The sequence below is a fragment of the Pleurodeles waltl genome, chromosome 1_2 (assembly GCF_031143425.1).
Source record: "Pleurodeles waltl isolate 20211129_DDA chromosome 1_2, aPleWal1.hap1.20221129, whole genome shotgun sequence".
NCBI classification, from domain to species: Eukaryota; Metazoa; Chordata; class Amphibia; order Caudata; family Salamandridae; genus Pleurodeles; species Pleurodeles waltl.
Genome location: NC_090437.1, coordinates 680959527 through 680984044, shown reverse-complemented (window position 1 = coordinate 680984044; position 24518 = coordinate 680959527). Strand labels below are relative to the sequence as shown.

The 24518-nt window shown below is 41.2% G+C and overlaps 1 protein-coding gene across 3 annotated transcripts in view; it reads right to left on the bottom strand.

Moving 5' to 3' along the window:
• ARHGAP10 (Rho GTPase activating protein 10) overlaps positions 1 to 24518 on the bottom strand; it is an 849665-nt gene that overhangs the window by 487638 nt on the left and 337509 nt on the right. For all 3 annotated transcript variants that reach the window (XM_069242631.1, XM_069242629.1, XM_069242630.1), the window contains exons 8-9: positions 19577 to 19706; positions 2730 to 2836 (exon numbers count right to left, since the gene is read on the bottom strand). In XM_069242631.1, coding sequence (XP_069098732.1) covers positions 2730 to 2836; positions 19577 to 19706 — 237 coding nt within the window. The remainder of the gene's footprint in view (positions 1 to 2729; positions 2837 to 19576; positions 19707 to 24518) is intronic.

The window sequence follows — 24518 nt, the reverse complement described above, 5'->3', positions numbered from 1 at the left end:
ACAGCATGCATCGGGTTATGCCATCGACAGTACAATGAAGCCATCAGAGCACAGCATGAAAAGGGATTAGCAACCAACAGTTAGACAAAGAAGGCCTCGGCAAGCCGTACGTACTTCCATCTGGATAAAATAATGCCTGCATAAATTATTTTTGGGACAATACACTTCAGATCAAAAATGAAAAACAAAAACAGTCAAATAAAAGAAGCAGGCAAACTAAACAAGGAAATAAAACAGGCAGGAGCCACGCGCTGTACTTGTAAGAGACCCGTCCTCCCTGCTTACCGGGTAATTTCATGTAGAATGTTTCCCCTCTATTTTCATTATGTTTGAACTTGTTTTCTCCATGTTGTCAGATAAATTGTACAAGGTTAAATGGCAAAGTCCTATGTGGCCTACCATCATGTGCTTTGGGTAATATCACAAACTGTCCAAAATTAAACATGCGTTTCTCAAACGCAAGGCTTTTTAGTTGGTAAGCACAATGGTCGCGCAAAGTAGCAGTAAGCAGTGGTGAGTTAAAGCCACGCAAAGGATGAATATATTTATGTTAATCTAAGATGCTGCTAAACGTACGAATTGCAATGCTTTGTGCAGCCCGTGACATGCCAGCTATTTTAAGTGACTGGTTTTGAAAAACTATGAATATGATAAGGAACTGTGAACGTGTGTGCACCGCCGGGATCTAATTACCTTCAGGAAGTTGTGGCGTTTTTAATGCGCTGTAAAAAAAAGTTTAAAAAAAACAAAGAAAAAAGTGCTGTAGAGGGAGCAGGAGGAAAGGGGGGGGGGGGGGAGAAAAAGCACCTCAATCACACCGAAAGCAGTGAACGGGCACTGATTATGTTGAATTAATCTGTGCTTGGGTACTGTTCGCCATAACGGATCCGAAGTGACGTTTGGCCTGCACTGGCCAATTAACGGAGCTGCAAAGAATAGTGCGACTGTATGCAACAAATGGTAAGCAGTGGGGCATGCTCTGGCAAGCTCGACCCTAATGGCAAAATAATTTCGTAATACTATCATCATTACGCATCATCATTATGCTTTTTCTTGCCACATAATTTAGTCGATCCTGCCACATGAGTTGGTCGTTCCCTGCCACATGATTCCAGCCAAACTGGTTTAGTTAGCCTCTCCTACCGCACGCAACTGCTTAAGCACGAAACATAAAAGTTGCTTGGGAGCGGATATGTGCTATAACTGATGGAGTCACAGTGCTTTTCACCACAGACTGGGACTTTGCAGCGATCTAATTAAATAAGTTAATATTCCCCACTATGAAAACCAGGAATGAATTTGGTGACTCTCCACATGGACAGACACACGGCTTCCTTTAAAAAGTTATGGAATTCTGGAGTGACTTGCAATATCCTTATCATGTACAATGACGGTACTTTATCCCATGTAATACATGGTCACACCAACCCCTTTACCATAAACCACTTAAAACCTTGGTGTGTAGCTCTTTCATATAAAAGAGCAAGCATGTTTACAAACATGAAGAATATTAATAAAACATCTAGTGCAAAATTAAAAACACAAAAAACCTTTTAGATATTTGTTCCATACAGATATTAGAAACAGTTCAATACAAGTTTTTTTTTTTTTTTTAAGTATCATTCAATGTTTGTTGCTTCAAACACCAACTTCAATTATGCTCTGTGATCGGACCTGCCTTTCACCTCAGCTGCTGGCTCTGACAGCAAGCATTCTGCAATCAGAACTTGACTGTAATAACTTACAATAGTCGAGTTCTGACGTCTTTTCTTTATAATCAGTGACTGAGTGCATCACTAGTAGCGGATTATAAAGAAATTAGAGATGTGAATTTATACATGGATTACAGAATCTCATGCATTATAATAAAGTTATCTCAGCAAGACCCCAAGATGGATTTTTTTTCTTATTTTAAACACTTAAGTCCTGCTGCACATATAACCCCTCCCCCCCCACTTTTGACATAAGCTCAATTCAATACGCTCTTGAACAGGAAATATTGGTATAATGGTCTACGTTGTGTAGCTGAAGAAAAATAAATCAATGTAACTCAAAACAAAGTTCTTCCATGAAATAGCATATTGTATGACAAGCAGTATTCTTTAGAACAGTGATTCCTAACCTTTTGACTTCTGTGGCTCCCCACTTAATTATTACTGGAATCCGGAGACCCCCCCCCCCCCACCACTGAGTAAATATTGGAATCCAGGAACCATCAGTCAATCATTAGTAGCAGCCGGGGACCCTGCCCTAAGCAATTCTGATGATGTGAAACACAAAAACAATGCACAAATAATGAAATATTTTATTTAATTCACATAGAAAATTTTAAAAACAACATTTTAACTTTCATGGGAAAGAAGGCATTTTTCTAAATTCAATTAAAGCAATCCATCACCTGTTTGATGCCCTTACACTGTCCCACAAATCAATCTGAGGATACCAACTTTTTTTGCTTCCAATTTCAAATTCCTACACATTCTTTAAAAATGTTCAGTTTTATATTTTCTTTCCTTATTGACAAACACTTTATTAATATGTTAACCTAATTTAATTTTCTAAGCAGTCGCAGACCCCCGGAAAAGGGCTCAAGAAACACAAGTTAAGAACCGCTGTTTTAGAACAGAGAAAGAAGGAGGAGAATAAATGTTCTATACACCAAACATTAGACAATATAACATATCGATTACAGATACGTAGCTTTATTGAATATAAGAAAATTGACTCACAATTTTCCCTCCAGACCTGTGTTCAAATGGGACCATGGTGAACTTCTTCGTCTCTTTCCTGTACATGCAATAGTGTTTCACCCAGCTAGAGCCAAATGGTGCTGGCCCTTTAAGAAATCAAACCATAAAGTGGTTATACCCACTGTTCATTAGAGGCACTGAAACATGCGCTAAGACAAACTTGAGACCATCTGTTTGGAGTTTTGGGATAATTACAGTCCTTTAGAGTACACTGTCTTTCAAAACACCATTATCATAACAGTTTCTACAAAGAAGAAAGGCTTAGGTTTTATTATTATTATTTGATATCACTGCAGCTCATACAACTTTGGAATATAAATGTTCTAATTTTCTGAAAATCAAGTAAAATTAAAACCTACTGCAAGGAAAAGCAACAAAAGAAAGGATCGCTGGTGATGAGAATACGACATCACTCACAAGAAAGAGCATTGTTTTCTTACTTTGTAATGTTCTCAGATACCCATAGATCCAATGCAATTTTGATATTTAGGTTTCTTCTTTAGAGCCAGAAAGCAGGATATACATACATTGTGAAATTCACCTCTGGCTGTTGAAGGCCTGGTAACGAATAGACCCTGCACTATAGTAACAGAATATGGTAGGGGTAAAATAGGTATGTCCATTAGAGCATTTCCTATAGTTATGGTATGGTGTAATCAATGTCTGATTAGGTTTTTTATTTGCACCCTCTATTTCCATTTCACTAAGGCAAAACAACAACCATTAAACATCGACCCACGGTGTCAAATAAAGACCAGAGAAAGCCTGAGCCCAGGGCTGGTGGAGTCTCTAGGTTGGATGCAGGAGCAAGAGTGTGGCCACAAGGGCATCTGAGCTTAGGATGCTCCTAACTGTGCGTTCCATTTCTGTGTTGTCCCGTGGGATTGAGTCGAAGTAGCATTTCTGGTAGTATACATAATCTAAGAATGCCTGAGAAAAAGGAGGTTTAAGGGGGAAGGTTGTGGCAAGAAAAGGAAAGTAGGCCTGTTTGGGATAAGACGCACACTGAGCTTTATACAGGTCTTAAGGTATACTGAACATTGAGCAGCGAACATCGAACATCGATGCAGAAGTCCCTGCAATCTATAACCCACCCGACTAGTCCAGCACAACTATTACTTAAGGGCACAGTATTGCTGCCAATCGCATTACAGACATGAACAGTGAGAAATAAAACTACACACTATCACGGAGTGGTAAGCAATTATTAGGGGCAGGACCAGCAGGGGGGTCGATGTAGTACAGAGTGCCTCCGTCTCAGGTGTTTGCCTAGTATGTGGGAGAAGAGATATGGGAGTGGGGTGAGGTGAGTGGCCCCTAGCCATAGGAGGGTGATCGGTGAAAGTATTATATGGTTTGGTCTGACCAAGAGATAGCCGTCAGAAAGGCTCCATATCCCTCTTGTAGGTCTCTGATCTGTTGGCCTGATTAGTTTTTTTTTTTTTATATAACCTTGAAGCCCAAGAGCAGCAAAACACATAGGATCCAAATCTAAACGAAAATCAGTTGAAACCCATGGAACGGGAGATTGCACCTTGGTAAGATACTTTGGCTCTTTCATGCATACCAACATTTTGAAACTGGGAAAGGGGAGATTTTGAAAAACAGTTGGGAGAATGTGTTTTACCTAGTCTTATACTGAAGCGAAGGCAGTTTTAGGCAGCCAACACCTGAAATAAAGCCTTTTTGGCTGTAAAAACAATATTGGGAATCTCCTGCACTAATTAGGACTATTGGTATCTATGATCTTTACAAGAGATCAAACACTGGATGGACGATCCAGTATAGTCTGCAGTTCATTGTTGAAACACCCCAAATAATGCATAGTTAACACATGTTCTGCACCATCCACATGCGGAGTACCTTTTGTCGAGGGGTTATTTTAGCTATTTGCATGAGCACATTTGTTTTAGTTCTAGGCCTGAGGCCTGTGCCCTTTTGCCCAGTTCATTTCACTTATAGTTCTTTATTATTTTAGCAAAGGCTTAATTTTAGCGGTGATGTTTTATTATTTTAATAAGTTTCCCTTCCATGCAGAATTTGTTAATAGTTCTTTTGCATGACATTTCATGTTGTGCTCTGTCCAAGGCTCTACAAGGTTGTACATGGTTGTTTCCCTACACAGAAAATATGTTTTATCATGTCAGGGCAGGTCGCCAAACAACATGTTTATAATAAATAACAGGCTGCCACAAACCAGATTAGAGGGTACATTCCAGCCAGCCATCTGATGTTGTATCCTGTCATCGCAGCTTTTCTACACTTGGCCCCGTCGCTCCAACCACCTGGGAGGACTACCAGAAGACCAACAGCCAACCCCCCTGCTTATTATTCAGGTATGGAGATGGGTCTTCTTTGCAGAGACTAGTACGGGCAGATTGGTGCTAATACTGCTATCCCTCTCATGCAGATTTTTAGTAGCGCAGGTAGGGATTTTAGATTCACTAATGTTACAGGATATTGGGACTTTTTATCTGTTTCTTATTTCTGGTTACAATGATAACAGTGGTGTGTTTTATCGTCCTAATAATCCCAATTTATGCCTCCTTACGTAGAACACAGTTGTTTCAATAAACGTACTGAACCAAATCCTGCTTCTGTTTGTCTTTGCATGTATGAGACACGTGTAACTGAGAGAAAGGGGTAAGATCTGTTTCACCACAACTTCCCCAAAAAGTCACAGTGTCATGCATCAAGCATCCACAAATCACCTTTACTTTGGTGAGGCACTGCTAGCTAGCCAAGAGGGTTAGTCAGATAGTTACCAGACGCTGTGAGGTAAGACTCAGTCCTCCACACATGGTGGTACTGCTACCCAAATCCAGCAGTCTCCTCTCCATGACAAGAGTCCTACTGTTCATCTTCATCTCTCAAAGCCTCTGTTGAGAAGCCTAGTGAAATTAAGACTAAGCAAAATAAACTCAGAACTCCCATCATCCATCTGCACAGGAAGGGACATCACTGGATTTTTCATCATCCATCAACACAGGAAGAATCATCACTGGTTTCCACCAAAACCGTCTTCACTTGGTGGAGGCTGCAACACAGACACGTAGCAGAGACACCACTGGTGCCCCAAAGGCAAACGATTCTGCGCTCCGCATGCCCCCAGCACTAGGATCCGTGATCCTCCTTCCACCCACCTTTCTCCTCATTGCTCCACCATGGTGACCTTTGCACCCTGAACCTCGGTCAATCGTCCAGCACTGCTGTCAGCCATCAATGAAGTTGCATTCTACTGCACCACCTGCCTTTTCACATGTAGTTTGCCACACCAACCACACTCTCCCTACACACCTCAAACACCCAAAGCACTCAAAAAACACTCCCGACCCCCACTACACCAGACCCCTCCCTGCATACTCATCAACACTCGCACCCTCACTAAACACACCACCAAAATTTACGATCTGCTACATGACCACTCACTGGACCTGCTCTTCCAGCCCAAAACCTGGCTCCTTCAACAGCCTCAGTCATCGCCACGGCATTCCCCTGCCCTCTGTATGCAAGATTAAAAGAAAGAACAGGACAAACACGCCAGGTGGTGAAATCGCTATCATCTTAAAAGAATCCATCCAATGCTCCACCACTTTGGACAGAACCACCAGCAACATGGAATACTTGATCTTCAAGCTCCTCATCACCTCCAACTACAACCTGAGCAGCACCCTGGTCACCGTCATACTGGACCACATCTCAACTTCAGCAGCACCATCATGGACTTAGCCTTTACCCGATCCTCGACTCCAGAGCCTTCATCCTCGTCAGCGAGTTCAAATATCACTGGGAAGACCTCACCAAATCCAATATGTCCAATATCAACAAGGGCCTGTCCAACCTCGGACTCACCCAGCAAGTGGAAGGCACCACACTCATACTGCTGGACACCTACTTGACCCAATCTTCAACAACATCATAGTAGAAAGGCCTACACCGATCACTTGGTCCGATCACATCTTGGTTGGAATCAGCATACCCATCCTACATCACCATGGAAACACCATCACCGAATATTCATAACAGGATTGGAACAAGATCTCATAAGAAGCCTGGTCTTCCAAACTCTTACACCATCGGTCTTAACACAACACTGTCTCAGATGCTAAATCCCATTTCAATACCTAGATCACCGCCCTCGCAGATACCGTACCTCCTTACAAAGTTAATAAAGCCACGACAACCAGACTGCAAGCAAGCTGGTACATAAGAGAGCTCAGTATCACCAACCACCACTGCACGCAACCTGAAAAGATTGAGACAAAACAGCATCAACAACAGCACCTACAGATTTGCCCTCAGATGCTACCATCAGTAAATCAGAGCCACCAAATGATCTGTGCTCAGTGACTGCATCGCCAGCACCGCCACTAGTGTCAAGAAAATCTTTGCCAAATGAAAGACTTAACCTCTCTAGCAGCAGGTTAAATCAGCATAAAACCCCTCAGGACCTCTGGATCCAATTGTCCCTATTCTACAGCCGCAAGATTACCAGCATCTACGAAAGCTACGAGCTTCAGCCAGACCCTTCTTCCCTCGCAGCCCTCCAACCCATCTCTACCAACATCCAGAGGACTACCCTGACTACCTGGCCCATCATCACCATTCAAGAAACTGCAACAACCGTCCAGCCAATATACTCTGAAGTATCCTCTGATCCATGCCTTCACGTCTTCATTAAACGACGAGACCCTTTTAGCACTGCCCTTAAACCAATCCTGAACAGTACTCCCTCTTCTCCAGAAACTCTCAGTAGACCCAAAGACATTAGCCAACTACCAGCCATACGCCCTTCTACGCTACCCAGCAAAAAGTCATGGAAAATATGATAAACAAATGCTTAGGCACCCACTTTACTGACAACCACCTCTTCAACATCACCCAATCTGGGTTCCGGTCCAACCACATTACAGAGACCTCCCTCATCGCTGCCACAGATTACATCTGGATGATCATGCACAGAGGTGACACCACCTCCCTCATCTTAATGGAGCTTTCTGCAGATTTCAACACAGTCTCCCACCCCTTCCTTATCCAAAGGCTGCATCAAACCGACAACCAAGATCCTGCATGTCTCTGGATTTGCTCTTCCATGACAGGCCACATCCAGTCAGTCAGTGAGGACCCTTTCACCACAGGTGCAGACAACTGTATATGCGGAATTCCAAAGTGATCCCCACTGAGCTCCACTCTGTTCAAATCCTACATGATTCCACTCGCCAACATCAACCGCACCCACAGAATCAACATCATATCCTATGCTGGCAACACCCAGCTCATACTCACCCTCTCCGACAAGAAGCAAAACAGATGGACCAATTTCTCTGCATGCACAACCAAAGTCATCAGATGGCTGAAAACTAACAGCTTCAAGCTCAACACAGTCTAGACTGAATTAGTCATCTTCAGCAAAGAAACCTTGCTCTGAGACTCCATGTGGTGGTCTGTTAAACTTGGACTCACACCCCTCTCAGCAATCCACGAGAAGAACCTCCGAATAGCTCTGAGCAGCGTCAGGATTGGCGCAGGGCAGGCTGGGAGCCTGTGCCTGCCTGGAGCAATGAGGGAGAGAGGAGCAGCGCGGCATGGGAGCGGAGCAGGCATGTTTTATTTTTTTATGTATTTTTAAACATTTTTATTATTGCTCCCCCACTCCTGCCATGCCGCCTCTTTTAATCCCCGAGTGCTGCGACTGCTCAGCTGCTACTACCCCACACTTTCCCATCTTCTCAAAGGGGGGGGTGAAATCAGCAAGCCTTACTGACCACATCCCTCTCTGACGAGATGGGAAAGGGTGGGTTAAGAAGCATGCCACCGTATGTCACAGATCTTAAATTCACATTTTATTAAAAAAGTATGAGACGCTGCTCAAAATCCCACTCTCCCTGTTCCACGACACACAAGAAGGGCCGAGACTGAGGAATTTAAGAGGGTAAATAACTTCATGCAGAGAGACAGGCAGTGTGTATGTGACCTCAAGTCATAAATATGCCTAGGACACAGGAGCAAAGCACCACCTGAAAAATGCATACAAGTGAGGGTATGCAGACTGTGGCCTGTGTTTATTATGCTGATAGACATTTCATTGCCTGCGCTGCATGAATTATACAGCTCTGCAGTTATAGGTGGCGAAAGGCCTGTGGGTACAGTGGGGAGGGCAGCAGCGGCAGCGCAGGGGAGGGCACCTTCCCCCACTTGTAAAAATAATAAAAATAGCAATCTCCTCAGGGCAAACATCGGTGTCCAGAGTGCGTCAGTGTTTGTCCTGTAAACTGTAAACTAAAACTTTGCACTTGTATAGCGCACTACTCACCCGTTAGGGTCTCAAGGCGCTGTACTCATACCGCTATGGAACTCCTCCTGGCTTTTCCCTGTGAGGTGCCCACTCCTGGGCACCCCCAGGGTGAAGCCAGGCATCCAAGCGCTGTTGGGGCCGTTGTGGAGATTAAGCAAGCTATTGCCCAGAGTTGCAGAGTGGGACTCATTAATTAGATTAGGCACCGATGCGAGAATTATCTGGTCCAAGGGAATTGAGCCCAAGACCTGCCGAAGCGGGACTTGAACCCTGGTCTTGAGCCAGATCTCTGCTTCAGGGTCTGCCGCTCTAACCATTGTGCCACACTTCTCCACTGCCACACTTCTCCTGCGGGAAAATGTCCGCAAATCTAAGTAAATAGGTGCTTCTGAGCCTCTATTTATAGAAAATAATAAAACTTTGATTTCTCCACTCTCCTATCCCTTCCCTGTCTCTCTAAGTGCTGGTGTCTCCCTAAAGCAGCAATGGGTTCAGTACTTTATTGTCTAGACTAATGATGCTTTTTTTATTACCTCTGTAGAATATATACGTATATGTACAGATTACATTAAATTCAGGAAAAGGCTCAAGACAGGTCTGTTCTAACTGTGCATCTTTCCTGCTACCGACAGTGCACTGAGATACCCCTACCGGAGTGATTTGTGCGCGTTATCAAATGAAATTAACATAATAAGGACTACATGTATTACGTCATATTAAAGAGATATAATCCACAGGTGAAATAAAACAAATATTAACAAAGCCACTAGATGTTACTTTTTATTAGTGATAACTGTTAGTTACTCGATGGAAGAGACTGTGGGCCTGATTACAACTTTGGAGGACGGTGTTAATCCGTCCCAAATGTGACGGATATACCACCTACCGTATTACGAGTTCCATAGGATATAATGGACTCGTAATACGGTAGGTGGTATATCCGTCACATTTGGGATGGATTAACACCGTCCTCCAAAGTTGTAATCAGGCCCAGTGTGCCTTTGTGTGAATGGATGAGTCAGATATTTCACTTGTTAACTGAGTGGCTCAGTAAATGTGGATGGCTCGGCATACAAGTCAGGTGAATGGCTGTGGATAGCATAATGTGGAGGAGTGAAAGTGAATCGGTAGGTGAATGAAATCAGAGGGTGAGTGAATTGTTGAATGCAGGTGGGGACATCTTAACAAAAAGAGCCTACGTCCTTTCTGGATATCATAGATACATATAATAATGTGGGAAATAGCCAGTTTTGACATGTCAAGCTATTCAACGAATTGTGAGGAACACCTGGGGGCAGGAGAAACTGAACAACCTTCATCATCTATTTTACACGTTCTCCTGACGCAGGAAAATGCGTGCTGCGCCATTTCCTTGCCATACTCAGCTCTACTCACTGGAGCAATGGAGGGAACAGGGACAGCACTAAACAGGTGTAATAATGCCCTCCCATAACTTTGGGCAAATAAAGCACGGGCTGTACAGCAGGTGAAGGACATGTCCAGCAACCCCTGGTTCCACTCTACACACAATTTAACTACATACATCCTTCCTACTTATCTCCCCACTGCATTAAACACATGCTCCCCACATTGGTGACTGTGTGCCCACGTTGTTACTTAGAAGACGCTGGTTTTTAGGTCGAGCCTAGGCAGTGTGCAAGTGCTGTCTTCAAGACATGCTGATTTCACTCTGTAGGCTTTCAGCTTGCCCCTGTGCTATTCATTGGTTCCTTCGTCTGCCTTTCAAAGTTCCAATGGTTTCTTTGGTGAATAGTTCACAGTTGTTCTGACTTTTGACTGTTTTGTTCCTGCCCTGAAGACTGGCCCTGTTACAGGATCAGTTCACTTTTGGCCATTTATTTTAGATTTGGCGCACTACTTTCGTTCTTTTCCCTAGGCTCCAAATTCGAAAAGAGCCAATTATGAGGACTGCCAGCTCGAGCTGCTGTACGCCCCCGTCAAGCTCCCAGCACCTCTTTTGCCCCAGACTGGTTGCACAAGAGAAGACAGGGCCAAATGACAAGGACGTGATTTACACAATAAACATGAAACAAATTGCACTTTGGTCTTTCTCTATTAAAATGGAGGGTCCATGTTGTAAGTCCGCTTTACTCTAAACTTTACCGTAAAGAGTTTTCCCCATTTGTTAGCATGCTTTGTAACATTGAGAAACTAACACAACTTATAGCAGGAAGATCTTCTCTTTACTTTCTGTTTATTTAAAAAAAAAACGTAAGATCTATTTCCATTGAAAATAAGCATTTTACAATGGCGGCTGAAGGAAGTACACTGGCTCTTTGTTTTCTTTTCGTTAGGTTTATTTCTAATTTGAATTGCACATAACAGGGATACATGAACACGCCCAACCGTCACAACTCAAACAAATAACGAACTACCCATTCCATCCCCCCGTCACAGCCTACCCCGACATTTCACTACTCTATGTCATAACATTCTCCTGATGTCACTACATTCTATAAAATACTTCACTACACATCCCCTTCCCTTTTTTTTTTTAAAGGACACAAAAAAAAACAAATTTAAACAAAAAAACAAAAACAAAAAATGTTAATCACACACAAAGTTTTCTAATACCTTAGGTTTTCTCAGAACCCTGCCGAAACAACTTTTTCACTTCACCACATTCCACATTATTATCCTGTTCACACTCATTCACAACACATTCCCATCCACCCATATTTATATGAATCTGAGCACATTCCTGAAAGCCAATTGCATCAAATGCCCCAACTGCACTAGATTCTTTATTACCATTACTTTCACACTGTAATCACTAATATTTGCTATCATTACCTTCCAGCAAATCATCCTGCGAGATATATTGTTGGCAAGGCTTGGCAATAGCAACGCGACTCATGTGACATACATTACCATCATCCAATAAAACAGTATTTCTCATCACTTTCTTAATTCTTATAGGCTTGCTAAACTTGCTCTCACATTTGCCTACTTTCCTTACGGATTTCACTCTCACCCAATCTCCCACATTCAAATGTACTTCCTCAGTACCATATTTATTATCAAAATACCGCTTATTCTTTTCTTGTGAACCCTTTATGCACTTTCTTACATGTTCCTTGCTCCAAAATACTTGTCTGCTTCTTTGCATCCAACCAGGATTAATCTTTGAAAATGGAATTCTACCTCGCATTACATCACACAGACTTTGACCTATTGTTTCATGAGGTGTTACTCTGTAAGCCCATAACATTTTCTTTAACTCAGAATCTACATTACCTTTGTTCCTATTCTTTGCAATTTGAATGATGCCCTTGAAAATCCTATTTATCAGTTCCACTACAGCATTTCCCCTGGGATGATACAAAGCTGTAAAGCTCTGTTCTATACCAGTCATTTTGGCAAAAGTTTTCATTTCCTCTGAGTTAAATTGAACACCATTGTCCGACAACAAAATTCTAGGAAATCCTTCCCTCAAAAATAGTTCCTCTAAAAAATTAATCACTGCCTTAGTACAAATTTTTTGTAACACAGAAAATTCAATCCACCTGGAAAACAAATCCGCTAAAACCACTGTATACTTTGAAGTACCATCATGCCATGTAATGGGACCCATAATGTCTAAAGCAACCTCCTCCCATGGTAAATTAGGACAACTTAAAGAAGAAATTGGTGGGTTCAGTGTCTTTTGAGCTTTGTCACTATTCTCACATTCCATGCAGTCACATACAAATCTTTCGATTTCCACATCAATTTTCGGCCACCAATAAAGTACTTTAATTCCTCTTTTTGTGCGAGAAATTCCTGAATGACCCTCATGTCCAATAGCAATAAGTTTATTCCTAATACCACAAGGAGGAATAATCTTCCCACCTCTACACACAAAATCGTCTTCAATACTCAATTCATCTCTCACTTCCCAAAATGCCCTTAAAACATCACTGCTTTTGACTTTCTTGTCATCATTCCAACCAAGAATCACTTTGGTTTTCACTTCTTTCAACACATCATCCTTCTCATACTCCTTGATCCATTCTTCTTCTTGCAATGAGCTTAAAGTATTACCATCAAACACACCAGCTACACACCAATCATTCCATCTTGATTCAGCTCTCTTAAAGGTAAAGACATTTTACTTAGAAAATCAGCAGTAACATTTTTTACCCCAGGAATATATTGCACTTCATATAGGAAATCTTGTAGTCTCCTAGATAATCTAGCTATTCTTGCAGATGCTCTACATAAACTTACCATAGTTAACAATTTAGTAAGAGGCTTATGGTCAGTCCGTATGATGCATTTTTGTCCCCAAATAAATTTCAGAAAGTGTTCTAATGCCCACACACATGCCAAAGTTTCTCTCTCTATCACAGAGTATTTTTCCTCTGTGGGAGATAAAGAACGGGATGCAAATGCAACAACATATTTTGTACCCATATTGTCAATCTGTGTTAATACACTTTCAAGACCCTTACCACTTGCATCCGTTGTGATAATAGAACAAGCTTTTGGATCGTACCCATGCAACATTGGAGCACCTACAATTGCATTCTTAATTTCTTGAAAAGCCTTCTGACAGCTTACAGTCCATTCAAATTTTACTTTGTTTTTAAGTAACATCCTCATTTAGTGAGTTTTACATGAAACATTTTCTACAAATTTCGACTCAAATTCGGCTAGCCCTAAAAAGGATCTCAAATCATCTTTAGATGTAGGAGATGGAGCATTCTTAATAGCTATCACCAACTTTTTTTTAGGTTTGATTCCCTCATGATCAATCTCGTGTCCCAGGTACGTCACTTTCCTCTGTGCAAATTTACATTTGCTGCTCTCTGCGGTCAAACCTGTTTGTTGTAAGATATTCAAAACATTCCTCAATTCTTTATAATGATGTTTCTTCCTACTCCCCATAACTAAAATATCGTCCTGAAAGTATGTGATATTAGGTAAATGCCCAAATAATTGCATCATCAACCTTTGAAAGATGGCAGCCGTCGACACCAAACCAAAAGGCATACGTTTGAAACGAAAACAACCCCATGGTGTCCAAAAGTTGTTAGATATCTACTATGGTAATCCAACTTAACCTGGTGGTACGCAGACGACAAGTCAAGAGTGGAAAACCATTTAGCATCTCTAGTACCAGACAACATCTCATCAATACGAGGCAAAGGAAACTGGTCTACAATTATATTATTGTTCAAACCTCTCAAATCTACACACAACCGCACTTTGCCATTAGCTTTACGCATGACGACCAAAGGTGAAACCCATTCAGAAGCTTCAACTGGTTCTATAATCTGCGAATTTTGTAATCTGTCCAGCTCTTTCTTTACGTCATCCCTGACAACAAACAGAATATTCTGCACCTTATGAATTTTGGGTTTAGCACCTTATTTGAGTCTGATGCAATGTGTGCACCCCTTCAGTTGACCTACATGCCCATTGAAAACTCCTGGAAACTCTTGTACAACCCATTTTTTTGTATCTTCCTCATCACACATTACTAAGACTTGATCTACACTGTCAGGATCTAGTACAATATGTAGTTTCTTTTGTCTTTCCAGCCTAAGACCGACGGACCATCTTTAGCCACATATAACTTACATACTGCTTGTCTTTGCTTAAATTTGAATACCAGCAATCTAAAACCAATTATATCTATACTATCACCAGTGTAACTTTCAGGAGATATGTCAGGTTTTTCTAAATGCTCCCCAATACTATTTGCAAAATGCTTTTGCCATGTGCTTTCTGAAACAATAGTATATGGGGAACCAGAATCTGCTGCCACTTGCAACATAACTCTCCCAAATGATACCCAACACAAAGGTTTGTTTGAGGTTTGTCCTGAAATGTTCAAAACAACAGTTGTATGACCCCTCAGCTTATAATTCACATGTTCATCACTATCATCAGAACATTCTTCCTGCACCTCTTTAATGCAGGCTACTTTACTATTCACTTTCTTCATTTGTTTATTTCTGCAAACCCTAGCAAAATGGCCTAAAGTACCACATTCCAAACATTTAGCATTTTTAGCTGGACGCCCATCAAATTTTACAGAGTGATAGGCACTCCCGCAATGGAAACACTCATTTTTGGATCGATCAGGCATGTTAGATTTTTGACTCTTTGCAAAAGTGTGATATGTTTCTTTTTTAATGTCATTATCCCGCTTATCCATGGATCCTTTGTTGTGCTTCTGATCATTAACTTTGGCAACTACCTCTTCAGACTTCTTATCCTGTGCCAAAGTAATTTTCGCACATCTTTCATATAACTCTGCTTTCTTCACTAAAGCAATAATATCCTTTAGACTGGATTCACCCTCAATCAACAACCTCTCTTGGACAGATTTGTTTTTAGTTTCCATTACAATTTGGTCCCGCACCAATTCATCACGTAAACCAGCAAACCTACATGAGCTAGCCAAGTGTTTTAAAGCAAAAACATAGCTCTCTATGTCCTCATGTTTATCTTGTTTCCTCTGGAAAAATGCGTGACGAGCGACTGCAATGCAAACAGCAGGAGAAAAATGATTTTTTAAATCTAAAATAGCACTATGAAATACATCTTCATCGCCTCGGTCATGTTTTTGTAGTTGGTTGTAAATACGAAGACCTTCAGGACCTAAACAGTGCATAAAGATCCCTTTTTCCTATCAGCAGTGAGTAAACCACTGCAATCTTCTAAATTCGCAATGTAATTCGAACTATATTCTTTCCATTCCTTCCATTGTACAACTGGTTCTCCAGGAGATGCTAAAAATTCCTTGGGACTGTTCAACTGAAGAGAAAGTGGCATTCCCGTGCCAGAAGAATCTCCACTTGAAGACATAGTGTACTGGCAGTCACAGCTGTAAACTATAAATCTTTAGCTTACTCTTCACCAAGCTACTTCATGTATCTCTGTTAAGCAAACTATTTCTTAGTGTGCCGGTTAAGTAAGGGAAAAAAATAAAATTGAAAAAATAAATGAAGACAAAACTAGTTTAAAAATACATAGGAATAATGTTGGCAGAATTTTTTTAATTGTACAAATAATGCTGTGTACTTCTTTCAACTTCGTACTTCTCGCCGAATGGTAAAAATGTATGTTAATATGGACACTCTGTGAATAGCGTCAAAGGACGCTGTTTCTAACAAGAAAAACTGTTGTCCAGGCAGCCTGTAGACGCGCGAGAACTAGCGCGTGTATGCACCAACCAAAATTCCAGCACGAGAACCAGCGCGTTCCCAGGGCGTTGTTTCAAACAACAAAAGAATGTTGTTCAGGCAGCCTTTAAACACGTGAGAGTTAGCGCGAGAGCCAGAGCGTACATGTAACATCCAACATTTGAGCGGCACGCGCTAACAGTCCTCCTCCAGCACACCCAAAACAAGGTAAACAAATGGCAAATGTTGAAAAGAAAAGCTTCCCTCACTTGCTTCCAAAAAGTTGCTTTTGACACAGCAGGTTGCCAAACTTCGGAACTCCGGAGATCCTCAATCCTATGATTTCCGCTTTCCAACACACCTCCTCAATCTGATGATTTCCGCTTTCCGACACACACAATCCCTCGTCGCCATGTGAAGGAAGTACACTGGCTCTTCGTTTTCTTTTCATTAGGTTTATTTCTAAGTTGAATTGCACATAACAGAGATACACGAACACGCCCAACCGGCACAACTCAAACAAATAACGAACTACACATTCCATCCCCCCATCACAGCCTACCCCGACATTCCACTACCCCATGTCATAACATTCTCCTGATGTCACTACCTTCTATAAAATACATCACTACAGCAGCCACAGCTCCATTAAGAGGCGTACAAAGGAGGCTCTCCACAGTCCTATCTTGATTTCTATGTCTGGCATGTATCAGGGACCATGCTGTTTATTGCCGCTGACCTGGAGCTGTGAGGGCACTGCGCTACTGCTAAGCTGTCAATTCTTCTCACCTTAGCTCAGACGGCGCCTGCTTAGCCTCATGCAGGGCAAGACACTGATCATAACTGGTAACAACAGCAGTATCAGTAAAGCTCCTGCTAGTGAAGAGACAAGTGCAAGTGATCTTGGTCTGCAGAGGCAGGCAGCGGGCACAGGAGGTAGAGCAAGACATGCTTCACAGGGGAGCGTCGCTGAGCTCAGGGAGATAGTCATCCAACATCTAGATCTGGCCTCTCTGAGCTCCGTGCAACGTTTTTGTCAGGGGGTGAGCTAGGTAATTCATTCACCCGCACTCTCTATGCCCACATCCCTCCAGTGCACCAATATGCACGCAGGCTCCTCCCTCAGTGAACCAAAAAGAACCTACACAAGAGTCCTGCATTGATTTAAGCTTACATTCCTGCACACTATTTGCGTCACATACTACGTTATTCAGGGCCTCGCATTGGTACAGATGTATTGGCTAACGGCCTTCTTTTCACATTTTCTTTTGTCACAGTGAATGCTTTGGGGTGAAAAAAGTGTCTCTTTCAGTAATTAGATGCCATGAATGAGACTTTCCGTAATTAAATATGTAAAGGAAGCTTAAAGTGCACTTTGTCGTGCTCAATGCCTTGAGATGCTGTGCATGGCATTTCCCGAAATTAGATATTAAGGAGGTTACCAGTGCCCATGTCTAACATTAGATATCTCCAGTTTTAGCTGTTCCTTTCTGTAGGGGTGTTGTTATCTGGCACTGTCTAAAAATGCATTTCTTCTGATGTTCTCATTTCCACTGACAGCCATTGTTTCTTGTAATGTTACAAGTAACCTCCTTTGGCTTTTAGTATCTCAATATTATAAATGCCATTTTCAGACATTTCTGCAACAACTGTAGTCTGATGTTACAACTACCCATCTCTGGCAGTGGACCATGCTGGGTATTACGCTTTCAACTTGCTGACAACGAGTAGCTGGGGATATTTCAAGTTGCACTATTTGCCTATGAATGCTTTGGGGTGTTCAAAGTTCTATTTTCTTGCAATGAGCATCTGGGGATATTACCTGTGCTACTGACATAGTGGTTGTTTTGTTTGCCAGCTCCTGATAGTGTTGGTCTTGGGATGATGATAGTGCCACTTCCTGACATTGAGTGTCTGATGGTGCTACAAGTACCACCTGCCTCGAAATTCATTAGTAAATCAGACCATTTGCAAATGGCTACTGTTTATAAAGGGTACACAGTGTACAGCAATTGTATAGCTCTTCAATCCTTGGTGGCACTGCACCCAGGATAATGTGCAGCATGGCTAAACACTTAAACGGTCCCAAAGGCGAGACCTATTGGCTATGCCAATGCTTGTTATCACATGGTGTGGGACTGCATGCCACTACAAGTGGCCTGGACAGAGGTCACAGCCACCACAGCGGAATTAGGAAACCATGCCTTGCTGCCCCCAACTGAGTCCTGCCTGTTGGGCCTTCGTCCCAAAGCCAAAGGGGACAAGCAGGTCTTGCCTTCATCCTTTTCAAATGTCAAATAGCCATGGCATGGAAGGCGACTTCAGTGCCGGACAAACATAAATCGCTCCATACACTTCAGCATTGGGCATGAGCTGAGGCCAGCACACTTCACACACTACACTCCAAAGGAGGGGTGGGGGTGAAGGGGAGTGGTGGGTGTGGGAACTGGGACAACTACATTCTTAATATTGAGACCAAAAACAACACTTGACTGTCATGAAGGGAGCATAACACAGTTACTTTAGCTGGGTCTAGACTACACTAACATGGAAATACTCTAGAAGCACATCCGCTTTGTTGGATGGTCCTTACAATAGCTCACCACGCAAGTGGCCAAACCCTGTGATGTGAGACACTGCTGACTGGCCGCCACACTGTCGTCCCTCTGTGTCCCATGCTACTCTCCCCTGACCTATGTTCGCCTTACACTTTGATGATGTGCTGCACACGCTCCAAGGCCTGCACGCCTGCTGTACGCATTGCTCACTTGTGTTCACAATTGCTACACACGCCTACAGACCTTACTCATGTGAAGATGCAATTGCTTGTTTCATCTACTGAGAAATGCTACAACAGTGTACTATGTAATATGCTACTGCCCTTTCTTGTAAGCTGTGTGATAACAAGAGGTTCCCCTGTTACTATTACTAAACAATGAAAAAAAAAACAAAAAAAAAAAAACAGTAGGATTCTAGAACAATGGAATAGAATTCCTTCTCAGTTAGCTGAAATTCATAACAAGAATATTAGTAGAGAACACAATGTCAAGGATTGGGTATAAATAAGAAAATCAAGAAGATGGTGACATGTATCTGTAGCACAACATTTGGATGGGTTGAAAGAGAAAAGAGGAGAAGGCCAGCCAGACACAAAGGATTGAGGAGTGGCATCACAGATATCATTCCTCCTACCACCTTCAGCAGCAAACAAGAGGCCGGTGAGGGGACGGGGTGGGATGTGGTTAACTCTGTGATGTTATGTGGAATCAAAGGGTACGCGGTTTCTATTTCATTTTCACAGACACTGTGACAAATTGATGTCCATGAACAGACAAAACATGTTTGTACACACAAAAAGAAACATACGTAGAGACGACGTGCAAAAAGAAGCTTACGTTTCTCTTGAACATAAAGGTAGCCTTCCATTGTAAATGGACTTGCTCTCTTATGTTCTTGTGGGCTCCTTCTGATTTTTCTCATAAGCTCTTCTACTTCCGACCTTGTGCCTTCAAAACGATTCCGCGTCTTTTAAAAGAGAAAGCAATAAAAAAAATATTAAAATGCAAGCACAGATAGTCCTATTTGCCTTGTTCATTAAAACATATATATGATTATATGTACAAATCATCCACTATTAAGATCTCATTAGATTTTTTGTTTTGGCACACACTTGCATTCTGACCCTCAGAGGATTTGAGGAGAGCGCATTGCAGGAATTCAGTAGACCTGAAAAGAGTTTATGTAGAGTGCTAGTGAAATCACTGACAAAAGTTCAAATCTCCTGCACACAAACTTACCCAAACCCAACCCCACGTGCCTTGAGATTAACAAAAATGTCTGTACCAAATCTGTTTATAAGAGTAATACATTGTATTTAGATTGGTTTCTTTGAAGCACTGATTGTAAACCACGTTGAAATTCTACATGAATGCTGCTGATATACAATCTATATAGGCTGCTTACTTTTAATCAATGAAGTCTACTTTATTCTTCGCCTGTCTTGTTTTACCTAAAAGAAAAGGACTGTTTCTAAATCAGTCCCATTATATTCTGTTTTCATTTTCTTGTATATGATGTATAAAGAGGAATTCCTGTGTATAGGATTATTGTACGCTCCTCCTTCTGTATTGTGGCACAACGCGTTTTTATAAAATGCTATTTATAGTTGCAGATGTGTATGTTGGTCTGATATATATATATATATATATATACACACACACACACACACACTCATCTCTGGCTAAAACAATGAATTGAATATCGTTTTACTAAATGAGATAAGGATCTAAATGGGTTGAGATCTTAATGTGATGCTTTTATTTTAATGCATCCCTTCCTAGAGGAAGGAAATATAAACGGGTGGTATGTTTATAAAATGTGCTCCATAATTAAACTTAATAACCTATTTAAAAAAAAAGAAAAATGATCCAGTTTTGCAGCGCACAAATTGCCAGAATATTTCAGTCCTGCCACACTAATGAGATACAGATGTTTGTTCAACTGTCATCCCAGAATACATTTACTTCAGTTCTCTTGAGTTCGACAATTTCCATAAAAACTTTACCGTCCTTCAATAGGAGGTGGATGTTTAGTCGCATATCTTTACTGTTTAGCCTTTCCACCAACTTCCTGATCCTTGAGAATTTTGACTTGAAAGTTCGGCTTAAAGTCACTTATGTTTAAGACCGATTTTTGGAACCCCATCAAATAACGCCTATCATACTCAACAGTTAAACGATATCGAATATTAGTTCAATAGAGGTTGATTGTTCTCCTCTGTTCCTAATACCAATTATCCAAATATCTTAATTCTGACATGTGGCCAGCAATTCTTGCAAATAAAATAAATCTACCATAATTGAAACATTAATTTAAAAATATATATATATATACACACACACACAAATATTTATATATATATATATATATATATATATATATATATATATATTAATTTTTTTTCTAACAAAGAAAATCCAAAAATTGACGGGAGAGTTTCAAGGGGTCCACACCTCTATAATGCAATAGATCAAGGGGAACACCAATTTATATTAAATGTTGCACTCAAAGGACTTTGGTGTGACTGTAAAAAGCTTGAAGAACAATGATGTGCACAAAACACTGCTGCTAGTCTGTTTACACCTAATTTTGGTTCTGGGATTAAGATATAATACAGTGAAATGTAAAATGGAACACAGTGCTCTATTAAAAATGGACCTGCAGGGGGTAGAGATGTGTGGTCCTGTGGAGATTTCGAGGCTTGCTAAAAATTACATCTCCGTGGGCTGTAGCGCTGCTCCCATTTTAGGGCTGATCTTTATCAGCTTGAGACACAAGAGGGTCTGGAGAACCTGGGGGCCAGAAGCTTGACCGCTGAGGCATCTAAATGGCCATATTTTGTCCCTGGCGACAATGTGAAACCCTGAAAACCATGAGAAGACAGAGCCTTCCCACTGAGTGTTGCCACAATCTAAATCAACGACGGGGTGTTCTGTAGCATCCTGAAACAGGGCTACAGTAAACAAAGCACTGGAGTAAAGGTAGTAGATTTTTTGGGCAAGAGTTTCTTTCCTAAACACCTGAGAACTAGACAGAGTACCAGCACCAGTTAGGCTCGCGCCTAGCTGACGGGACTGGTGTGGTAGAGGCAAGATGGAAGAGTGGCTGGAGGCTTTGTGGCTTGCTAGGTATGCATGCCTTTAGACCACAATTCTACTTTTTCCACAGGTGTTAGTTGGTCGACACACTATCCCATCTTTGTCCTGTTCCTGGAATCAGTTTGGTGTGCCAAAATATGGAAGCCTGATTCTTTTCTCATTTTCTTCCCTCAATGTGGCACCAAAAGACAATATACACAACGATACCCAGAAGAAAAAGAGGTTGTTCAAGCAGAGCCAGAAATATATGATGCTACGGCATGAAGGGCCAGCACACCCAATAGAGTAGGAAATGTTACACCAATGGGAGGTACTTTAGAAGACTTAAATGCAAAAACATATCACACAGATAATTAAATCTCTGTACTGAACACTTGAGTAGGTCAGTGGTAATTACAACTTAAGCAAAACTCTAGCTCAGAAAACCTCAACGTTTTTAGAAACTGTGAAATTACATCCATAGTGCGAATGGAATAACAAGCAGACGTTCTGAAGAATGCCACCCAGGCAAACAGAGTGCAGATTCTGAGTTTACCACTGTTACAACACCTCTGGGACATTATGACATTCCTCTGTGACTTTTTACAGAAAGATATCCACGGAAGACTCTGGAACTCGCAGTGTAGGTGCAGGGACACTGTTGGTTGAAATGTTGAATATGTTCAATGGGACTTAAAGAAAGAATTGATTCCCATGACCCTTGACTGTACACTGTGGTTCCCAACCCAACTACATATTTGCAAAGAAAGTACTGTGTATACTTTCTCCAAGTCTGAGGCAGCAGCAACATTTGTCAACCACGAAAAAGATTTACTATACGTTGCCAGCATCTGTGGCAACCACAGATACATATTCTATATTTTGAGTCTGCTAGTATGAGTTCAGAAATGCTCTTTCCCTCTTAAGGATACGATCGATGTTGTGACCTTCTCAGTAAGCTTTCAATTTAATTCCCTTATACACTTGTCTCCATTTTTCTCCTTAACATTATTTGAAGTCTCCTAAGAGTGCACTCAGTGTTTGTGTTACACTCTGCCATGATTTCATCATGAAATGCTGTATTTCTTTCAGAACAGGCTTTTCCAGTTTGTTTTTATCAGTAATTGTGTTTGTAATATGTACAATGTTTGCCCAATAAACACGATTTTGTAAAAACCTAATAAAGTAAATATTGTTTAAAAACAATTTACAACGACTGCCTAAAATGACTGTGGTTCTTTGACGACCCCATCACAATTTTTAAAAACATAATAATTCATGCTGTACGAAATACAGTTCTGTAGTAATTTCCTGACTACGGGAGAGGCTAAATGTGGTGTACTGTGGTCAAAGAGATTACATATATATGTCTAGTGCATCAGCTTCCACTAAAACAAAAAACAAAATGTTTGCTTGTGAACATTTAGGCAGAAATTAGAAAAATTGAACATCCTAATACGTACATTTTTCTCTTAATTATTAATCATTAAATTGGCTTCATCAAATAGGGTTTAAACTATGTATGAGCCCTTCTTACAATGAGTTTCTTTTTAACAAAAAAGAGTTCAATAATCATGGCCACTTCGGAATTCTCAATATGTCATATGAAAGGCAATAGTGTGCTTAAATTGATAAATATAACGCAGAAACGTTATACTAGAAAACTAATATTATTTCATATTGAAAGATGCATATTTTATACAGTGAGATTCCACCTGAAATAGAGACATTTACTGTTCCACAAGTTCCCTTGGTTCAAACAAAAAACGATCAAATACCACAGTGCCCTTCTGGGAACGAACTGAACTGTCTTCATATGAGGAACCACTGAAATGTAATAAGTGGGTACATTGCGTTAAAGAAAATTGTTTGCCTAGCTCTGCATTCAAAAAGGAAATAATTACAAGATAGGGGGAGAGGAAACTTTGAGGACACTACTACATACAAGCATTTGCAATGCAATCAGTCTCGCATTTGTGAAAGTCAGAGCTCTGGGCAGTGAAAATGGCATTTTTTTAAAACATTTTTTTTGTATCCAGTGGAGTGATATCTGCATAGCTCTGTTGCCATTCATATGACCCCTGTTGCGCTGGAGAACCAGAGAATGGTAAATAGGTTATGAGGGAGGGAAGACAAGAGTAATACAGTGGCAGAAAAAAAAATAAGTAACAACATCCTGGAAAAAGTAAACGCTGATAAAGAATGCAAGATTAGGTAAAGCGTGTGAAATGTAAGCAGGAACAACATGGTTACGTTATCACTTTTACACTTGTAATATGCTGGCTGAAAAAAAAAAAATGCAACATTTACTGCTTTAATGTTCACAAAGCAGGAAAGGGATACGCAGCCTCAAGGCGGGACAAACGCAAAGCATTTACCAACAACATCAATGGATTTTTGAAAGGCAGGTCCAGGAACGAATCAAAGTGATGGTCGTGAGATGGGTGTGGTTAAAGCCCACAGAACAGATTACAACATGTCAAAAAGCATCGCTTGTGCGCTGCTATGCTTGACCTAAAAACATGAATTTTATGAGCAAAACATCCCATGACCAGCAAAGTGGTGTAGTTACACTCTGGGCAGGAATGTGTAGCATGAAATCTAGGAAATATTTTGGTGGAGTTTGCTTGCATAAATCTGACTATTTCACGAAGCCCTGTGTTAATACCATGTGTAAGCCACCCTTGCTGTTGTCGATGGA